This window comes from Podarcis liolepis (assembly GCF_965112155.1).
Source record: "Podarcis liolepis genome assembly, chromosome: 4".
Taxonomy (NCBI): Eukaryota; Metazoa; Chordata; class Lepidosauria; order Squamata; family Lacertidae; genus Podarcis; species Podarcis liolepis.
Genome location: NC_139558.1, coordinates 104,733,255 through 104,753,270, shown reverse-complemented (window position 1 = coordinate 104,753,270; position 20,016 = coordinate 104,733,255). Strand labels below are relative to the sequence as shown.

Below are 20,016 nucleotides of genomic sequence, written 5' to 3'. Positions count from 1 at the left end.
AGGGTTCAGGTGCTAAGAGTGTGTCCCTGCTTTGGGAGGGGGAACACAGCCCCCCAGCAAAGTTTGGGGGATGAGCCAAGAGGTATAGCCGGACAATGGAAGGCAAAATGTTGCAGGAATTTATGTATAGGGGTTTTTTTGGGGGGGGTTGCCCCTGCAGCAGATATCATGCACATGCAGCCCATTACCAAAATCAGCACCATCACTTTTGTGACTTTTGTGACTTGTCCTCACAAAACACTTCATCACAGTTTCTTCCTATCTGTTCAAAGGGCCTTTGCTGCATGATACCAAATGTAAGAATTCACTGATAAATGTATCTATGTACTGGCTCACTGGGAAAACTTAAGAAATTCATATAGACATGTGAGCTCAGCTACTCAGCAGCCCCTCTGCCTGAGGGATAAGCAGCTAATAAAAGTTTGGATTCTCTTTTGATCGGGGATTCCATCTTGCTTCGTCTTGTGGCAGGTGGCTGACCCATGGAAGAGGGAGCCAGCTTGTTTTCTCCTGCCCTAGAGGGGAGCCCCCAGAAGAAGGGACCCAGAGGACCAGAAAGCAGTTTCTGCTGCCTAAAGAGCAGGAAGAACCTTCTGAGGGGAAGAGCAGCAGAATCCCTTGGGAGATGGCGGACTCTCCTTCCTTGGAGGTTTTTAAGCAGAGGTTGGATGCTGTGGGTGAGATTCCTGCCTTGCAGGGGGGTTGGAATAGATGACCCTTAGGGCTCCCTCCCATTCTAGGATGAGGTTCCTTGCTTCCTGCAAACCCCTTTTCCCTGCAACCTCTTCCTCCAGTTTCTGGCCAAGGGAGGGAGCGGATCACAGACCAACCAAGAGCGTCCCCTCAAAATGAGCATCTCTGGGATTGTGCAAGGCAGGAGAGAAAAGGCAGAGAGGACTGAAGAAGGTGGACTCGGCTTTGCAAGGGTTAAAGGGAAATGAGCTGCATTCCTAGAGAGGATAGGTAGTAAAGGGGGGCAGGTCCTCCAGAGGAAAACCCCCTCCCTCCCCTTCCTGTAAGGGGGGGGCGGGGTTGCTTTCAGCTATTGCAAATGCTGCCTTGCTCTCTTCCAAGGGGATCTGGTGAGTCTCTTCCTCCCCTCCCCCCATGCAGTGGGGAGAAGGTGGGGGTCCCAGGGATGCAGGGGAGGGTGGCTCATGTGGGGGGGGGGGAAGCACCTGGGAGCAGGGGGTCCTGCCAGGGAGGGGCGAGGTCGCAGGAACTGTCTCCTTCCTTTAGATCTTTTGTGGGGGGGAGGGGAGGAGGATACCGCCCCCCTTCCAGAAAAAAAAATTACTCAGAGCCCCCTGGGAAATCTAGCAGATAGAAATCTAGCTTCTTTAAATAAGGCTATCAGTAGGACTTCTGCTGTGTGTGACACGGGTCAGCGTCATTGCACAACAGAGGAAACACGCATGAATGGTTGCTCCCAAACCTCTTCCTTTGTTTCCCTTCTTTCTTTCTCCTTATTGGCAGAGGAGGCCAGCCAAGCAGATCAAGCCAAGCTTTATGAGGAGCTGGGTATGTTGAGTTGGAGAAGAGAGGAGACAGAGAGGAGATAGGGGAACCGTCTCACCTGGGGGTAGTATTCCAACCAATGGCTTCAAGCTACAAGAAAGGAGATTCGGACTCAACACACCTAATCATTTTTCACGAGGCACCAATGACTCCCTTGTCAATCAGTTCTGACTTCATGCATTGACTGGAAGGAAGGAGCAACCAGGCTGAGTCCCCTCGCATTAATCTCTTCGCTTGCTTCCACATTTCCACAATCTGCCTTCTAGAGGCCTACATCTCCTCCTCCTCCTTTTTTGAAAGATAGCTCAGAGTCTGGGCTGTGGTGCAGTCCTACCCTGGTTCCCAGCAAGACTCATCCATGCTTGCTCAGGGAACCTTTTTCTTCTCCTGATATTGTACAGCTTTTGTAACAGAACAATGTATTTGCTTTGTAGGATTTGCTAGAGCTTCTCATTCAGACAGACAGAACTTGGAAGAAGAACAAAGGCTTACTTCCAATCTCTCAGAGGCTTCCTGAGAGCACAGATGGATGAGCGAGACACAGCTGGTCCTAGAGCGGGAAGAGGCCATGCCATCCAAACTGGGAGCAGTGGAGGATTCTGGGAAAACTCTGTGCAGAAGATCCTGGGTGAAGAGGACACCCTCCCCTCAGAGGGGCGGTGCTGGCAGTTGAGGCAGTTCTGCTGCCAGGAGGCCAAAGGACCCCGAGAGGTTTGCAGCCGACTCTACCACCTTTGCCACCAGTGGCTGAAGCCCGAAAGGCACACGAAAGCTGAGATGCTGGACCTGGTGATCTTGGAGCAGTTCCTGGCTGTCCTTCCACCGGAGATGGAGAGCTGGGTGAGGGACTGTGGAGCAGAGACCAGTTCGCAGGCGGTGGCCCTGGCCGAAGGTTTCCTCCTGAGTCAGGCAGAGGACAGAAAGCAGGTGAGAGAGACTTTCCTCTGGATACTCCCAAGGGGCTCCAAACAGGATGGAGAACATCCAAAATTGGTCTGCTGATGGCCCATCCTTTTTCTCTGAATGAGATCTAACACCCTTAAAGTATCTGTCTTTGTCGTTCTCTTTCTTATATTTCTCACCATTCATTTACTGTTTTGAATCCTTGTTGTTCTTTCAGAAAAGGGATCATTTTGCAGAAATGGACCTGGATTCCTGTGAGGCAGATGAAAGAATGAAGCCAACAAGACCTCCATATTTATCTTTTCATGGGGGCAGAAGTGAAACAGCGGCTGTGGTACCAGATCAGGTCAGGGGAAGCTGTTTTGTGGGGCAGAAGCCAAGGGATGGAGCAATGTCATGGACTGGTTGGGCACAGAGGAATGGTGGGAGGAAGCAGCCGGGGAACCAGGAAGGGAAGATTGCTCAGAGCCCAGGGAGTGGAGGTGGAGGAAAGAGAGGCGGTCAGAGGGAGAAGAGGAGAAGTCTGGGAAGAGGAGGTGTCAGAAGCTGATGGGGTAACGTGGCTTAGTGAGCTGGGAGACTCTGTGGCAGAATGCAGTGCAGAATCAGAGGCAGAAGAGGAAGAAGGCGAGTGGGAGGAAGGAGGTTGAGAGGCAGAGGTGAGTCAGGATAAGGAGGAGCCACCGGGGGCTCCCTCTCCTTCTGCCAGAAGCCACCCTCCCTGCTTGTCTCTCAGAGCCAGGAGTTGTCTGACAATGGAGGAGCAAAGGCAGGCTGCACACTGGCGCACTGTTGGATCGCTTGCCAGAAACCCCAGAGAGGAGAGGAGTTAGAAAGCTGTGGGGAGCCAGGGGCCTTCACTCTCAGGAGCTGATTTCATGAAGGAAGACCCTGACTCAATACTGATCCGGAGCAGAATTCCAATGTATAGTTAGCACAGTAAAAACCTAAAAATATTCCAGGATTCCCAAAAAATAGACCAGAGGCAATTGTATTTCATCCAGCAGAGCTTTACTGCTATTGAAGGCAAGTGATCATAATGGTTACAAATCCAAAGCATTCAGGATTGGTCTTGTCCATAAGAAATCCAGTTGAAGCAGACTTAACCTAAACTTACCTAAACTTATTAAAAGTCTAAGCCTTAACACTTAACCTTAACACATACCATGTACAGAACACCATCAGGAAGAGAGATAGAAATATAGAAAGAGAAAGTGAAACCCTGGCTTCTTCTGGCCTCTTCTTATAGTCAGCATGACCTTGACAGAAGACTTGACAGAACCACACTAAACTTCCACCGAGACAACTAGTCCATTAATTGATAGACAATGCAAATTGACAGACCCACACAGCCAAGTCTGTGAATATCGTGTTCTTGCTGATAAAGAGTAAACTCCAGCTGTGAACTGTGGGATTTCCTGCCCAGATAACTCTGTGACACCAGCCTTCTGAATGTCGCCTGTAGGATTCATCTGTAGTTGCAGTTTTCATGGAATCCTAGAGTTGAAAGGGACCCCAGGGGTCATCAGGTCCCACCCCCTGTATTGCAGGAGTCTCAGCTAGATAATCCAAGACATTTCCCTTTTTCTTTTAGGGTCCAGTGTGCTTTGAAGATGTCGCTGTTCGTTTCACGGACGAGGAGTGGGAGTTGCTGGATCCTGACCAGAGAGCGATGCATAAGGACGTCATGGAGGGGAATCGGGGGATCGTGGCCTCTCTTGGTAAGCCTCCCTGTGGGATCGTCCTATCTGCCAGGAAATTCAAGAAATACCTCTATGTGACAAACCTCATATATTTTCCACAGCGCCCCCTACAACACCTGGGAAACTACCAGGGAGATATTGTCCATCATGGCCCCAGCCGGAGTTCTGGACGTCCATCGATCTCCCGTAGACAGGCAGATCCAGCAGTTAGCGGCACAAAGCCTTTGGAAATTCCTAGCCACATTCCAGGCTTGTGCACAATGTTTATCAGCAGAAACACAGCCGAAAGCTTGCACCGCAGAAGAGCATAATTTACAGACTTTATTTAGCATAGAACAGAACAAAAGAAAACATGACCGTTCTGTGTCAGCATCTCTGACCAACTGGCGAAATCGAAAGGAATATCAGAACAAAAACATCCTGTGAATAGGACATGCGCAGACTCTGTGACTCCCAAAGCCTGCTCCCTTTTAAGGTGGAACGGAAATATCCTAACACCTAACACCCCCATAAGAAATAGTAAATTACAGGTTTTTCTGTGAACAATCTTCCTCCAGTTCTGTCTCCTTCTACCACAGTTGGACTGGTCTGAACTGCCCAGGCATCTTAAATGTCAGCTTCAGAATTGTTAGAATAGATAAGTAGCTTCTGTCAGGTTTTCTGTTTTTGTTTTTGCTGCTATCAGTCTTGGGTGGACCAAAGAGACAAATTACATTGGAGATGGAGGGGATGCCATGACTGGGCCAAACAACATCTGCCCCAGAGAGGAGCCAGGCTGATTGAATCTCAGGTAGTACTAGCAGTGATAATAATAGTAATAATAATATTTTTTATTTATACGCTGACCATCTGGCTGGGTTGCTCCAGCCAATCTGGGAAGCTTCCAACACATATACAGTGGTACCTCTGGTTGCAAATAGGATCCATTCCGGAGGTCCGGCCAGATCCCGAAGTTTTTGTAACCCGAGGATCACTGTTCTGCGCATGCGCATGGATTTGCCGCTTTCATAAGCTGAAGTTTACGTAACCAGAGGGTTACGTAACCTGAGGTGCTATGATATAAAAATGAAACAGTAATAATAACAACAATATAATCTAATGTAAAAAGTACAAAAAAATTTAAATGAGTAACTGACTTCAAACAAAGCAACATTCAACAATTGATTAGAATCCAATAATAAATACACTGGTTTATTACAAATAACAAAGGTAATAAACACACAGCCAACTGCCTTCTCTACAACAAATTTAGTGAGCATTATTCCCTAACTGGGGGCTCCATTTGTTCCTGAGGCTCTAATCCCTTTTTCTCCCCATTGCAGATTGTGATGAATTGGAAAGCAAGAACAAAGAAGAACACAACACAATCTGCAGAGTGGAAAAGGCGCGTAAAAAATTGGAATGTGGAAAGAGCTACAGTCAGAGCTCCCATTCCACTTCCCATCAACGAAATCTCATTGGAAAGAAACCCTATCGATGCATTGTATGTGGAAAGAGAGTCAGTAGCAGCTCCGATCTCACTAAACATCAAAGAATTCATACAGGGGAGAAACCCTATCAGTGTGTGGAATGTGGAAAGAGCTTCAGTCAGAGCCACAGTCTCACTTCCCATCAAAGAATTCATACAGGGGAGAAACCCTATCAGTGCATGGAATGTGGAAAGAGCTTCAGTAGCAGCTCCAATCTCACTAAGCATCAAAGAATTCATACGGGGGAGAAACCATATCAGTGCGTGGAATGTGGAAAGAGCTTCACATATAGCTCCCATCTCACGCCCCATCAAAGAATTCATACAGGGGAGAAACCCTATCAGTGCGTGGAATGTGGAAAGAGCTTCAGGAAGAGCTCCGATCGCACTAGGCATCAAAGAATTCATACAGGGGAGAAACCCTATCAGTGCATGGAATGTGGGAAGAGCTTCAGTAGCAGCTCCGAACTTACTAAGCATCAAAGAATTCATACGGGGGAGAAACCCTATCAGTGTGTGGAATGTGGAAAGAGCTTCAGTCAGAGCCACAGTCTCACTTCCCATCAAAGAATTCATACAGGGGAGAAAACCTATCAGTGCATGGAATGTGGAAAGAGCTTCAGGGAGAGCTCCGATCTCACTAGGCATCAAAGAATTCATACAGGGGAGAAACCCTATCAGTGCATGGAATGTGGGAAGAGCTTCAGGGAGAGCTCCGATCTCACTAGGCATCAAAGAATTCATACGGGGGAGAAACCATATCAGTGTGTGGAATGTGGAAAGAGCTTCAGTAGCAGCTCCGAACTTACTAAGCATCAAAGAATTCATACGGGGGAGAAACCATATCAGTGTGTGGAATGTGGAAAGAGCTTCAGTAGCAGCTCCAATCTCACTAAGCATCAAAGAATTCATACGGGGGAGAAACTATATTAGTGCGTGGAATGTGGAAAGAGCTTCACATATAGCTCCCATCTCACGCCCCATCAAAGAATTCATACAGGGGAGAAACCCTATCAGTGCGTGGAATGTGGAAAGAGCTTCAGGAAGAGCTCCGATCGCACTAGGCATCAAAAAATTCATACAGGGGAGAAACCATATAATTGCTTTGAATGTGGGAAGAGCTTCAGGAAGAGCTGTAATCTCACTTCCCATCAAACAATTCATACAGGGGAAAAACCATATCAGTGTGTGGAATGTGGAAAGAGCTTCGCTCATATCTACAAACTCACTTCCCATGAAAGAATTCATAGAGGGGAGAAACCATATAAATGCTTTGAATGTGGGAAGCGCTTCACTCATAACTCCTCTCTCACTTCCCATCAAAGAATTCATACAGGGGAGCATCACGGAATTGTAGAATTGTGGAGCTGGAAGTGAACCCTGGTGCAATCTATTCAACCCCATGTGATGCAGGAATAGCAAGTAAAGTATTCATGACAGATGACCATCCAACTTCACTTGAAAACCTCAAAGGATGGAAATTCCAGCACTCCCAAGGGAGTCCAATCCACTAACAGCTCTTGCTGTCAAAAAGTTCTTCCGCATGTTTAGTCAGTCTTGTTTTTTTAAAATAAAAAATTTGATGCCATTGGTTTGTGTCCTACCCTGTGTAGTAGGAAAAAACCAGCTAAAAATGATACAACAAAGAAAAATCTTTCCTTCCCCGGAATTAAAATAATTAACAAAAAAATCAGAAAGCATTCCTTGACTTCCTATCCTCTCTTTCCATGTTTCCTTTTAACCCCAGTTTGTTTATTCCGATGCTCTGGAATGCCTCTCAAACGTAGTATTGTGTCATTTTGTTTTAATTCCAGAAGTGCAATATTATTGATTATATCCTCCTGTGTTTCTCTTACTGTGGCGAGCTCTGTTTTCATTCTATCTTGATCTCTATTCTCTATTCTCTATTCTCTATTCCCTTTCCTTCCTTTCTTCCTTCCTTCCTTCCTTCCTTCCTTCCTTCCTTTCCTTTCCTTTCCTTTCCTTTCCTTTCCTTTCCTTTCCTTTCCTTTCCTTTCCTTTCCTTTCCTTTCCTTTCTCTCTTTCTCTCTTTCTCTCTTTCTCTCTTTCTCTTAACTGTCCTCTAAAGCTTGGACTGGTTTTTCCATACCATTACTTTTCCTGGATTGTGTTTTGATTTCTGTTGTCAATTTGCCCATCTTTTTGGTGTTATTTTGTAAATCTTTTCCTAATTCCACCAGGACCTCTGCTATATTGGCATCTCCTTAGGTGGTCTCCCTTTTAGTTTGGGTGGTTTCTTTTGTGCACCCATTTTTTTTTGTTTTGTTAGACTATTTCCCCCCCAATTAAATATATATATATTTTGTTATTCCGAAGGTCTCCGCTCAGTGTCTCTCCCACTGTTGTCTTGGGGAATATTTTTTTTTATTTTGTTTCACCTGTAGTAACCTATGTTATCCATCATTTGAGAACCATGATATTGTTCTCCCTTTGGTCTTCTTTCCTTTTCATCCCTTTCCCAAAATGGAAAACTTTTCTCCCAGCTGTCGCCCACAGGGTCAACATTTTCTGCCACCCACCCCCACCACCCTCTGACGACCACCGTCAGTCATGGGGTCACAGAAGTATGGTTTCTGAACTGGCTGGATCTAGAGTCTGGATACATCAAAGAAGCGCTTCAGTTAAAGGTGTTGTAAATTCAAACACTGAAAACAGGTAGAGAAAACCGGGACTCCACTGCAGCATCCAGTGGCACAACGTTATATTGCACATACAATGCATATCAATCATTTTTTCTTTGCCAATCTAATGATGATGATAATAATTTATTATTTATATCTCACCCATCTGGCTAGGTTTCCCCAGCCACTCTGGGCGGCTCCCAATTGAACGTTAAAACAATACAGCATTAAATATTTAAACTGAAAACTATTATCAAACTATTAAAAATAAAATAAATAAATGTAGCTGAGTTTGCAGGGACGAATTTGGGAGGGGAGTCAGGCCCTTGGCCAAAAAGGTAGGGTTTCCCCTAACCTGTCCCATCTCCTGGGGGGAGGGGAGCAGGGATTCCCCTAATGTCATCTCATTGGATCCTGCAGGGAATGACATGGGGGTGGAGCACAACCCCCCAGCTAAGTTTGGAGGATGGGCCAGGAAGTATAGCTGGTCATTGGAAGGCAAACGTACCCAAAGCCTTCAAAATGTGCACTTCCCTCCATTTTGCAACACAACTCCCCAGCTGGCACATGGTGCATCAGAATGGAACAGAGGTTGGCTGGGACATGGTGCATCAGGAGGAAGGAGGGTGAGTGCCTTGCACGAGTGCTAATCTTTCCACTAGCATAATTTAGTTGAATTACCACCCACTACTGTTTTATGGGGACATGGGTGGCGCTGTGGTCTAAACCACTGAGCCTAGAGGGCTTGCCAATCGGTAGGTTGGCGTTTCAAATCCCTGCGATGGATTGAGCTCCTGTTGCTCGGTCCCTGCTCCTGCCATCCTAGCAGTTCGAAAGCACGTCAAAGTGCAAGTAGATAAATAGGTACCGCTGCAGCAGGAAGGTAAACAGTGTTTCTGTGCGCTGCTCTGGTTTCACCAGAAGTGGCTTAGTCATGCTGGCCACATGACCTGGAAGCTGTACGCTGGCTCCCTCGGCCAATAAAGCGAGATGAGTGCTGCAACTCCAGAGTCATTCGCAACTGGACTTAACTGTCAGGGGTGTCAGGATCATCCTACACGCAAGTAGGACTCCGATAGAGACACATGCCCAACTGACATGTTCTCTCCCTCCTGGTCAGTTGTTCGGGAGCTTCAAAAGCTTTCTCCAGCCGAACATCACAGCGACTGATACCAAAAGGTATTAGCACGCTTAGAAACAGCAGAGTGTTACCAGTTTGCTGGTGCTGGTCCCAGGGGGGTTACCGTGTGGCGAGGTCCGAGTCTAGTCCAAGGTCGAGGGTGCAGTATGGAGGCTGTCCATCAAAGCTGAAGCGGGGTCCAAGGCAGGGAGTCAGGTGAGGTCAGGAACTAAGGCTTGGGACTGGGGCTGGCTGGCTTTTATCTGCCCCAAGGCATAGGGCGGCCCCAGTCCACAGGTGACTCACCTCTCCTGGCCTGCACTCCTCCTGCGAGAACTTAGTTCCCTCTGCCTCTCTGCCCTGAGCCTCTGCAGCTCAGGAGAGGCTGGAGGGTTACCGGACCCAGAGGCAACCCCAGCTTCCTCTGACGGGGCTGAGAGTGGAGCACCTGCAGGCAATGGGTCCTCCATCACCTCCGGAGCCAGAGCAGACTCAGCTGATGCCTGCTCCTGAGGATCCGGCACGGATAAGGACCGTTCAGGCTCATGCCCCAACCCCGGCTCAGCTGGTCCTGGAGGTGGGGACTCCTGTGCAGGCTGGGATTCTTCAGGTTCAGCCTCCGAATCCGAATCCCAGGCCATCACACTGCTTAACAAACTCAGTAGCACAGCTTTTTGGCTAAACTATTTATTTACATATAAAACACTCGGAGCATTCTGACTCAGCGCCTTCCTCTTTCTCACCAGACAGCAAAGAGAGAAAGAACAAAGGACAATAGTCCCACATCATGGAACATTGTAATACCAACATCCTGTCTCTGTCACTTCCCACTATGTGGAATGAAAACATACATGACATAAAACAATCCCATGACTGCAAGCACGGAGCGAGAATCCTAACATTCTCCCCTGATTCGTGTACCGTGCTGTAATCATCAGTGTAACTGCAACAACCATACAGATGTCATACACACAGTATACCCCTGTATCACCCGTTCCACCCTTGGAACTACCTGCAATTGGCCTGGCCTTGGGCCTTACCATCTTGCACTTCTGACTAGTCTTGGCATCATAGCTCTCCTGACTATCAAGAAGTTTCACACCTTGCTTCATCAGGACTCAAACCCTAGCCTCGTTCCTCTCTGAGGAAACTGTGTCCACCCTTACAGCCTTTCGGCGTGGTTTTCTATCCTTTGAGGACAAACCCTGTGCCCTTTCAAGACTTTGGGTTCCAAGACCTGTGTCGAGCTAGTAGCCACAGCTAAATCTGCAACAGCTGTGTTAGCAAACTCACGAGCATACCTGGTGGTAGCTGTCTCAGATCTGTGCATCAGGCGCACATCCTTCACTGTATCAGTGGAACTCACCTCACTTTGAGCAACAGCAGTAGACTCAGTATCTGAGTCTGAAGCAATGGGGTAGCTTTGGAAAATACACACATTTCCTTCCCACTTTGCACTGCACTCAACATCCCTAGTGAATAAGTTGAGCTTGGCATGACCCTGGTGGTTTCTCTTTGGCTTTCTATGAATGTTGTTGATGTTGTTTAGTCATTTAGTCGTGTCCGACTCTTCATGACCCCATGGACCAGAGCACGCCAGGCACTTCTTTCTTCCACTGCCTCCCGCAGTGGTAGCTTCAAGAACGCTGTCCCACCACCTCATCCTCTGTCGTCCCCTTCTCCTTGTGCTCTCCATCTTTCCCGACATCAGGGGCTTTTCCAGGGAGTCTTCTCTTCTCATGAGGTGGCCAAAGTCTTGGAGCCTCAGCTTCACGATCTGTCCTTCCAGTGAGCACTCAGGGCTGATTTCCTTAAGAATGGAGAGGTTTGATCTTCTTGCAGTCCATGGGACTCTCAAGAGTCTCCCCCAGCACCAGAATTCCAAAGCATCAATTCTTCGGCGATCAGCCTTCTTTATGGTCCAGCTCTCACTTCCATACATCACTACTGGGAAAACCATGGCTTTAACTATACGGACCTTTGTTGGCAAGGTGATGTCTCTGCTTTTTAAGATGCTTTCTAGGTTTATCATTGCTTTTCTCCCAAGGAGCAGGCGTCTTTTAATTTCGTGGCTGCTGTCACCATCTGCAGTGATCATGGAGCCCAAGAAGGTAAACTCTCTCTGTGCCTCCATTTCTTCCCCTTCTATTTGCCAGGAGGTGATGGGACCAGTGGCCATGATCTTCGTTTTTTTGATGTTGAGCTTCAGACCATATTTTGCGCTCTCCTCTTTCACCCTCATTAAAAGGTTCTTTAATTCCTCCTCACTTTCTGCCATCAAGGTTGTGCCATCTGCATATCTGAGGTTGTTGATATTTCTTCCGGCAATCTCAATTCCGGCTTGGGATTCATCCAGCCCAGCCTTTCGCATGATGAATTCTGCATATAAGTTAAATAAGCAGGGAGACAATATACAGCCTTGCCGTACTCCTTTCCCAATTTTGAACCAATCAGTTGTTCCATATCCAGTTCTAACTGTAGCTTCTTGTCCCACATAGAGATTTCTCAGGAGACAGATGAGGTGATCAGGCACTCCCATTTCTTTAAGAACTTGCCATAATTTGCTGTGGTCGACACAGTCAAAGGGTTTTGCGTGTCAATGAAGCAGAAGTAGGTGTCTTTCTGGAACTCTCTAGCTTTCTCCATAATCCAGCGCATATTTGCAATTTGGTCTCTGGTTCCTCTGCCCCTTCTAAATCCAGCTTGCACTTCTGGTAGTTCTCGTTCCACATACTGCTTAAGCCTGCCTTGTAGAATTTTAAGCATAACCTTGCTAGCGTGTGAAATGAGTGCAATTGTGCGGTAGTTGGAGCATTCTATGAATACCCCCACCTCATTTTGCATACTTTTGCCAGGCTTATTCAGATGGTGTGGCCTCGGCCAGTGATAGGTTTCCCACCCCTTTTGCCAGAGATACTTGTAAGAGGAGATGTTAGGGAACAAAGCTTTTCGTCTTTCAGAGTGCAGAGCGTGAGCTCCCCTGCGATGCTACAATCCCATACGCTGAGGCACAGCGGCCACTTCTTTGGCCACAGCTTCTTCTTTGGCCTCAGCTTCCTTGCGATTTGACACAGGCAAACCTTGCACAGCCTGGCCTGGCTCGTTTCTAAAGCCACACCTGCAGTCCTTGCAAGATGGAGAGTGCAATCCCCTGCACATTTACAAAGGAGCATGTTGCATTGAAATCCCTGGGACGATTCGGAGTACTACTTTGCAATAAATGCATAGATGTTGTTGCTAAGCTCCTCTGTCATAAAAAAACATAGGAAGCATCTCAGTACTTTTGTTCTCAATATACTTGTTAAAACCGGGGGGGGGGGGGGAGTTGCAACACCTTGAAAATCTGAAGTCCCCCTTGCAGCCTCCAACTAAGGCCAGGACAATAAACCTGACCATTCCCTTAGACTTCCTAAACCTTCAAAAACTCACAAGAAGTCAACTGTTTGTCTGATTCTTTCCATTCCAATGGCGTATTACTCCTAAAGAGAAGGAGGACCCTGGCTCCTTCCTTCCTCCACAATCCCCTGAGCATATGGTCACATACTCCCCACTCCTCCACAAGGTGTGAAATCAAACCCCATAGTGGGAGGCAGAAGGTGTGTTCAAGAGCAACAGTGTCCCAGACAGAAATCCGTTGGATTATGACCCGATCTTTTCAAAACACAAAGAAGAAAGCCTGGAAGGTCACTCCAAGAGGAATAAAACATTATTGCAGAACAACATTATTAATCATTCATTATTAGAAGCAGAAGCAAAATATATACAGTGGTGGGGAAGTTTTGTAGGACCAGATTGTGGTACCTGAGTAAAGTCTCTTAAGAATTAAACTCCTACAGACACCCTTGGGAAGAGGGCTTAGTGGCGCAGAGAACAAATCAGCAGCTGCCTCTCCCTTGTGACTGTCCTCACCTCACCTATTTCCTGAAGTTCCCAAGATTACATCACGCCAGACATCACAGGGAACAGAAGGCTACAGCTTAGGCAACCCTTAAGACAGCTCTCTCTCTCCTCAATTGACTGGAACCAAGGAGGAAAAGGAATGGGGGATGGACCTTCTGCTTTTGATGGGCAGAATCACCACACTGTTACACAACCCCCCCCCCCAAAAGAGAGTAAGAGAGAACAGCCCACAGGTGAATGGCGCCTTCTGACAACCAGTCTTCTGGATCTGAACCGTGGTCACCATTGACCTGATATTTCTGATGCTAGGGCACATGCGAAATAAAATCCCACAGAGTTCTGCATAGATACTTCCTGGTGTCCGCGTCCCGTCACCTGATGCGTTTTCATGGACCATGTAGATTCTCTATCATTTGATGCACCATATCTGTTGAAGATCGTCAATGCATGTTTGTGCTGCCTGCTTAGAGTGTAGCTTTTCCAGGGTTCACCTAGAAACAAGGGTTTCTTCCATCCCCAGTCTGGAGTGGAGAGGGCAGCATCCTTGGAAACAAGGTAGGTACAACAAAACATGTCTATGGAGTGTGCAGAGAGCCAGCCCCTTTAGCTGCAGAGTTTGCACCAGCCCCACACCCCAAAAAATAATGAACACAAGCTGTAGTGGAAGGAACAGTGTACAGATGGAATGGCACTTCAATGTAAAGATCTACTGCACCAGTTATCAGTTTGTTTCCGGACAAATGCCAGGCACGAATTTTGACACAGAAAAGCTTAAATAGACTGGGACCAGTTGAATATCTCTAGGACCTGTGTGATATTCTGTTCCTTGTGGAGAAAGAAAGCAAGGTGGACAAGGAGAACAGGACCTTTCCTGTAAGGTCATGTGACTTTTAAGCAAAGTTCTTGTTATTTCTGCTCTTCTCTCCTTTTATGTGCTTGTTAAGGGATTGATTTTCATCATAGTTTTCATCATATTGTTAGCTGCTGGCTCAGGTGTGGTATAAATATCTTCCTCCAATATACATAAAAATGCAAGGCTGTTGTCATGCAAACATGACGGCATCACAGTTCAACTGATATGTGTGGGGGGGGGAGAGTTTCTTCAGAGTGGTTTGGCATAAGTGCCTAACCCAGTACATTAAGCTTTTAACAGAGGAGGGCAAGCGCTTCAGAAAAAACACTCTCCCAAGTGCCCCCCCTCCTTTAAGAGGAGGTGGGGGTGGGGGGAGCTGTGAGAGGAGGGAAAGGGCCTTGGGGCAACTTGCAAGGGAAGGAGAGACAGGATAGGAGAGGGGTAAAGCAGGGTGGGAATGATATGTAAAGGGAGGAGGGGTGGGCCAGGTGTTGGAGAAGGTGACTTGGCAAAGAGCTTAGTGGGTAGATGTGGTTGGCAAGTAAAAGGAGGAAGGTTGGCAGCCCCTCAGTGAGAGCCAGCGTGGTGTAGTGGTTAAGAGCGGTGGACTCGTAATCAGGTGAACCAGGTTCGCTTCCCCGCTCCTCCACATGCAGCTGCTGGGTGACCTTGGGCTAGTCATACTTCTCTGAAGTCTCTCAGCCCCACTCACCACACAGAGTGTTTGTTGTGGGGGAGGAAGGGAAAGGAGAATGTTAGCCGCTTTGAGACTCCTTCGGGTAGTGATAAAGTGGGATATCAAATCCAAACTACTACTACTACTACTACTACTACTACTACTACTACTACTCTTCTTCTTCTTCTTCTTCTTCTTCTTCTTCTTCTTCTTCTTCTTCTTCTTCTTCTTCTTCTTCTTCTTCTCATTTTCAGTTAAGATACATAAACTGCAAAATCTTAAACTCTGGCAGTGGAATGTCCCCACAGTGGATTCAGATGATGGTACTTACCTCTGTCCTCTTCGCAGAGGAAGTGGTAGCCATTCTTTTGTTATTCTTTTATTATATTCTAATTATTTATTTTTATAATATTTATATTTTATTAAGGTGATTTCAGTAAAAAGAAATAAAGTGATACGGGGGGGGAGGAAAAGTAAGAGGGAGAAAAACAGCAACAAAGATACATATAAAAATGAAAATATACAACTAAAAACAACAACAACAAGCAAATACAGAAACTTCAATACGGAAAACTCAATACGGAAGCTGTGTAGCATGTTCAACTTCGGAGGCATGTTTGAAAACCAAAGCATTTACTTCTGGGTTTACGGCATTCGAAAACCTAAATGTTTATCAATGCAGACATTCCAAAATCGAGGTACCACTGTACGATATTCCCATACATTGTTGCATAAATTGGTATAGTGTGGTTGTCCTAGTGCTTATGTAAATGCTAATAGCCTACTGCATTTTGTATAAACTCATTCCAGATGTTATCACATTTATCCATACAGAGCCTGCGCCTCTAAGCAGCCCGTTCATCAGTTGCCAGTGATGTCATATCATCAGCCCATTGATTGAAGGGTTTCGTATCTTTATTTTTCCAGTTCCTTAATATCAACCTTTTGGCAGCCATTAGGACATGGAAAATCCTTTTCCATTGTCCCATTAATAGGAGACAAGGAACTTCTAGCAGCTTGTTAATTCCCTTTGAAGTGGAAACAGGCTGATGATAAGATTTATTGTGAGCCGCACAGGGAGTGTTCTACTCCGAAGTGGCAGCCATTCCTTGAAGTTCCTCATGGCAATGTCCACTCCTGCCAACCTCACGACCACAGAATTTGCCCTGAGGGGCTTCCCTGGGCTGGAGGCGGTTCATGGCTGGATCGGGATCCCCATCTTTTTTGCCTACCTGGTGGCCATCCTAGGAAACTGCACCATCCTCTACATCATTAGGACGGAGCCCAGTCTGCATCAGCCCATGTACTACTTCCTGGCCATGCTGGCTACCACTGACCTGGGTCTCTGCCTCGCCACGGCACCCACAGTGCTGGGCGTCCTCTGGTTCCAGCTGAAGAAGATCAGGAAGCCCTGCTGCATAGCGCAGATCTTCTTCATCCACTCCTGCTCCTTCATGGAGTCAGCTGTGCTCTTTGCCATGGCCCTGGACCGATTCCTGGCCATCTGCTCTCCTCTGAGGTACACAGCGCTGCTGAACTCCAGCAGAGTGGTCAGAATTGGGCTGGTCCTCCTGCTAAGGAGCACTGTTCTCCTCATGCCGCCCTTACCTTTCTTCCTGAAGTTCCCCTTCTGCCCAGATGCAACCCTTTCCCATTCATACTGCCTGCACCAGGACTTGCTCCGCATGGCATGCGCCGACACAACCTTCAGCAGCTTCTATGCCCTCATCCTCATCCTCCTCACCATGGGTTCGGACCTGCTCTTCATCCTCATCTCCTATGGCCTCATCCTGAGGACTGTCCTGGGCATGGCCTCTGATAACCAGGGCCACCACAAGGCCCTGGGCACCTGTGTCTCCCACATCTGTGCTGTCCTGGTCTTCTACGTCCCAGTGCTTGGGCTCTCCATTGTACACCGGTTTGGACAGCATGCCCCTGCCCTACTCCATGTCATCATGGGCAATGTCTACATCCTCCTCCCACCCCTGATGAACCCCATCATCTACAGCATCAAAACAAAGCAGATCTACAGCAGGATCCTCAGAATGATCTCAATGAAGAACCTCTGAGGAAGTCAATGTAAGGAAGGCCCCACTCATTCCACTCAAAGGTTCAGTCTTCCCATATGGAAATAATGCTTTATTCAGAGTTTAATTCCATAGTGTGCCCCCAATGATCTCCTATTTTCCTTTGTTTCATTTCCTCCAAGGAAACTGTTTAGTTTCTCACAAGGAAGCTAGTAAAATGTGGGTTGAATGAGGCAACTGTTAGGTAGATTTGTAGCTGACTGACTGAACCCAATTAGTACTCCTTCATGGTTCCCCATCATCCTGGGGAAAAGTGACAAGTGGGGTGCCGCAGGGTTCTCTCCTTGGCCTGTTGTTGTTCAATATCTTTATAAACAACATGGATGAAGGAACTGAGGGGATGCTCATCAAATTTGCAGTTGACACCAAACTGGGAGGGGTAGCTAATGCCACAGAAGACAGAATCAGAACTCAAGACAACCTTAAGAGATTGGAGAACTGAGCCCAAACTACCAATATGTATTTCATAAGGGACGAGTGTAAGGTTCTGCACTTAGGCAAGAAGAACCAGATGCACAGATATAAGATGGGGGACACCTGGCTTACTAGCAGTACATGTGAAGAGGACCTAGGGGTCTTGGTGGACCACAAGCTCAAGAAGAGTCAACTGTGATGCAGCAACAACAAAAAGGCAAATGCTATTCTCAGCTGCATCAACAGAAGTCTAGTGTCCAGATCAAGGGAAGTAATATTCCTGCTCTAGTCTGCCTTGGTCAGAACACACCTGAAATATTCTGTCCGATTTTGGGCACCACTATTTAAGAAGTTGACAAGCTGGAAGGTGGGCAGAGGAAGACACCTAGAAGGATAGGAGGTTTTAGGATACATTTGTAAAATAAAGAGCTGTGGGTCCCCATCGTTTTGACTTCCATGCACTGAGGACAGAAATGGATATCTGGCAACGCATAATGGGTGTGTGTGAGAGAGAGAGGGAGAGAGAGAGAGAGAGAGAGAGAGAGAGAGAGAGAGAGTTTCCTTGTGCAACCAGCTGGGACTTGGACTAAGTGCCTCACCCACTGGGGATAATATTCTGCACATGGTCCTTTCCCAGAAGGCTCTAAGCTCTTATTGACTGAAGGAGGAGAAGATTAAAATGCTGTGGGTCACATCCAATGTTTTTGCCATTGTAGGATGCCTCTGTGAGAGCAGGGCTGCCAACTACAAATAGTTCAAAAAGAGGTCAGGGAGGGTGGTATGTCCGGTCAGGATGGGGGAGATATTTCATTCAATTCGCTTTGAGAAGCACAACCATGCAATCCACACTTTCCAGAACAATATGCAACACTTAACACAAGCCTTCATTGAAAAATCATGCTTCTCCAAATTTTTCAGTGCAGTTCTACAGCCCAATAAGGCGTAGAAAATGAGGTGGTATGCATTATAGAGGTGAAAATTAACTTTAAAATATTTATTATTATTATTAGTATTCATTTCATTTATATACCGCTTTATATTTTTAAGAAGAATCTGAAAGCGGTTTACAGCATATTAAACATCAACAAAACAATCCAGAATCAAACATTTCTGAAGAAAGTCAAATGTAAAGTATACAGTCAACGCAACATAATTAAGAGGAAACAAAAACATTATCTTAAAGATTTCATAATAAAACATTACAAAGGAGGTCAGCTACAGAATACAAATTTAACACAAACAAAGTTAACAAAAAAAACCTTAAACATTTAAAAGAAAACATCACTAAGTCAAATATAAAATGTACATTTAAAACAGCATAGTTAGCAAGAGAATATAATATTATCATAAGCATGACATGGCTGTTTGTCAGGCACAAAAAGGTGGGGCAAAGGAACCCAGCAATTAGGGTTTGTTGCCAGGCATAGCGATGTCCCTGCAGTCTCACCAGGAGCCTCTTCAGTGGGGCAGGTGAGTCTGGGCCCCGCCCCCTAGGCCAGGTGGAAAAGCTTAGCTGTAAATATATTCTAATCTATTCTATAAAGCACTATTGAAAGTCAGATATTAAACTGATAAGGACAGATACTACACTTGATCTTAGCCAAAAGGCTGAGAAGCGATCTGCTCATTTTCAAACAAAGACAGACTAGACCATGTTCTAAAGTGGTGATTTTCTTCAGCAAGCTTAGAATATTCTGTTGCGGGTTATTTTGTATACAGTGGTACCTCAGGTTAAGAACTTAATTCGTTCTGGAGGTCTGTTCTTAACCTGAAACTGTTCTTAACCTGAGGTACCACTTTAGCTAACGTGGCCTCCTGCTGCTGCTGCGCCACCGGAGCACGATTTCTGTTCTCATCCTGAAGCAAAGTTCTTAACCCGAGATACCATTTCTGGGTTAGCGGAGTCTGTAACCTGAAGCGTCTGTAACCTGAGGTACCACTTGTACAAGCTTCTTAATTAGCAAATTTTATAACAAAGGTTTTTAAAGCAATACATAGCTTACAGGTATTTTAGCAAAAAAAAGGAATGAATTTAAAAAGGGACTAGCTCCTATCTACTTCAAACGACTGGCTGCCTGCCAACCTGCTCTCCTGCACTGCTAGTCTGGATAGCCTGGAACTTCCTCAACCTTTTATGGTTCAGCTGACAGGCTGCAGAAAGGAAACCTTCTTTTACAAGCAGATTGACAGGAAAGGGGAGAGTCTCACCCTTTCTATACAATTTGAGGTTCAGAATATAGCTACTATGGGTGCATTCTATTAAATCTACTAAACTATATATCTTATTTCTGTTAAGCCAATGGAGAGTCAGCATTTATTCCTTACACTCTACTCAGGAGGATGCTGACAGTTCTGAGCCTCTGACTGTCAGGAAACAGCAGAAACTCCTAAAAAATGGACAGATTCACCTTTTTGCATGAATCCTCCTTTATTTGGGGTATTGCCTGTGTGACAGTTCGGTGTAACCATAACCATCTGCTCCATAATGGAGATACAATGAAGAGCAAGAAAACTGGACTGCCCCCCTTTCCCACCCAGCTTAACACTCTGGGCCCCAGAAGCTCCGAATTTTCCTTTGCCTGGATTTTGAGCAACTGAAGCTTAGAGAGCCTTTAAGCCACATATCGCCCAGTAAAGGACTCTGCAATTGCGTTTGTAACACCTCTCCATTATTAGTGTTCTTCATTTATCAGTGTATATATTACTCACGTGCTACAATGGTGTCTAAGGGG

At 46.3% G+C, this 20,016-nt stretch overlaps 2 protein-coding genes across 2 annotated transcripts in view; both read left to right on the top strand.

Moving 5' to 3' along the window:
• The first annotated feature begins 1,046 nt into the window (after positions 1–1,046).
• LOC310705112 (uncharacterized protein) overlaps positions 1,047–20,016 on the top strand; it is a 79,542-nt gene continuing 60,572 nt past the window's right edge. The window contains exons 1-2 of the mRNA XM_083499558.1: positions 1,047–1,082; positions 1,477–2,445. Of these exons, the coding sequence (XP_083355684.1) occupies positions 2,044–2,445 (402 nt within the window). The 5' untranslated portion in view covers positions 1,047–1,082; positions 1,477–2,043. The remainder of the gene's footprint in view (positions 1,083–1,476; positions 2,446–20,016) is intronic.
• LOC310705797 (olfactory receptor 51G2-like) lies at positions 15,905–16,852 on the top strand (the record flags this gene model as incomplete). The annotated part of the gene is made up of 1 exon (XM_083500618.1): positions 15,905–16,852. The coding sequence occupies one exon, from the start codon at positions 15,905–15,907 to the stop codon at positions 16,850–16,852; it is 948 nt and encodes a 315-aa protein (XP_083356744.1).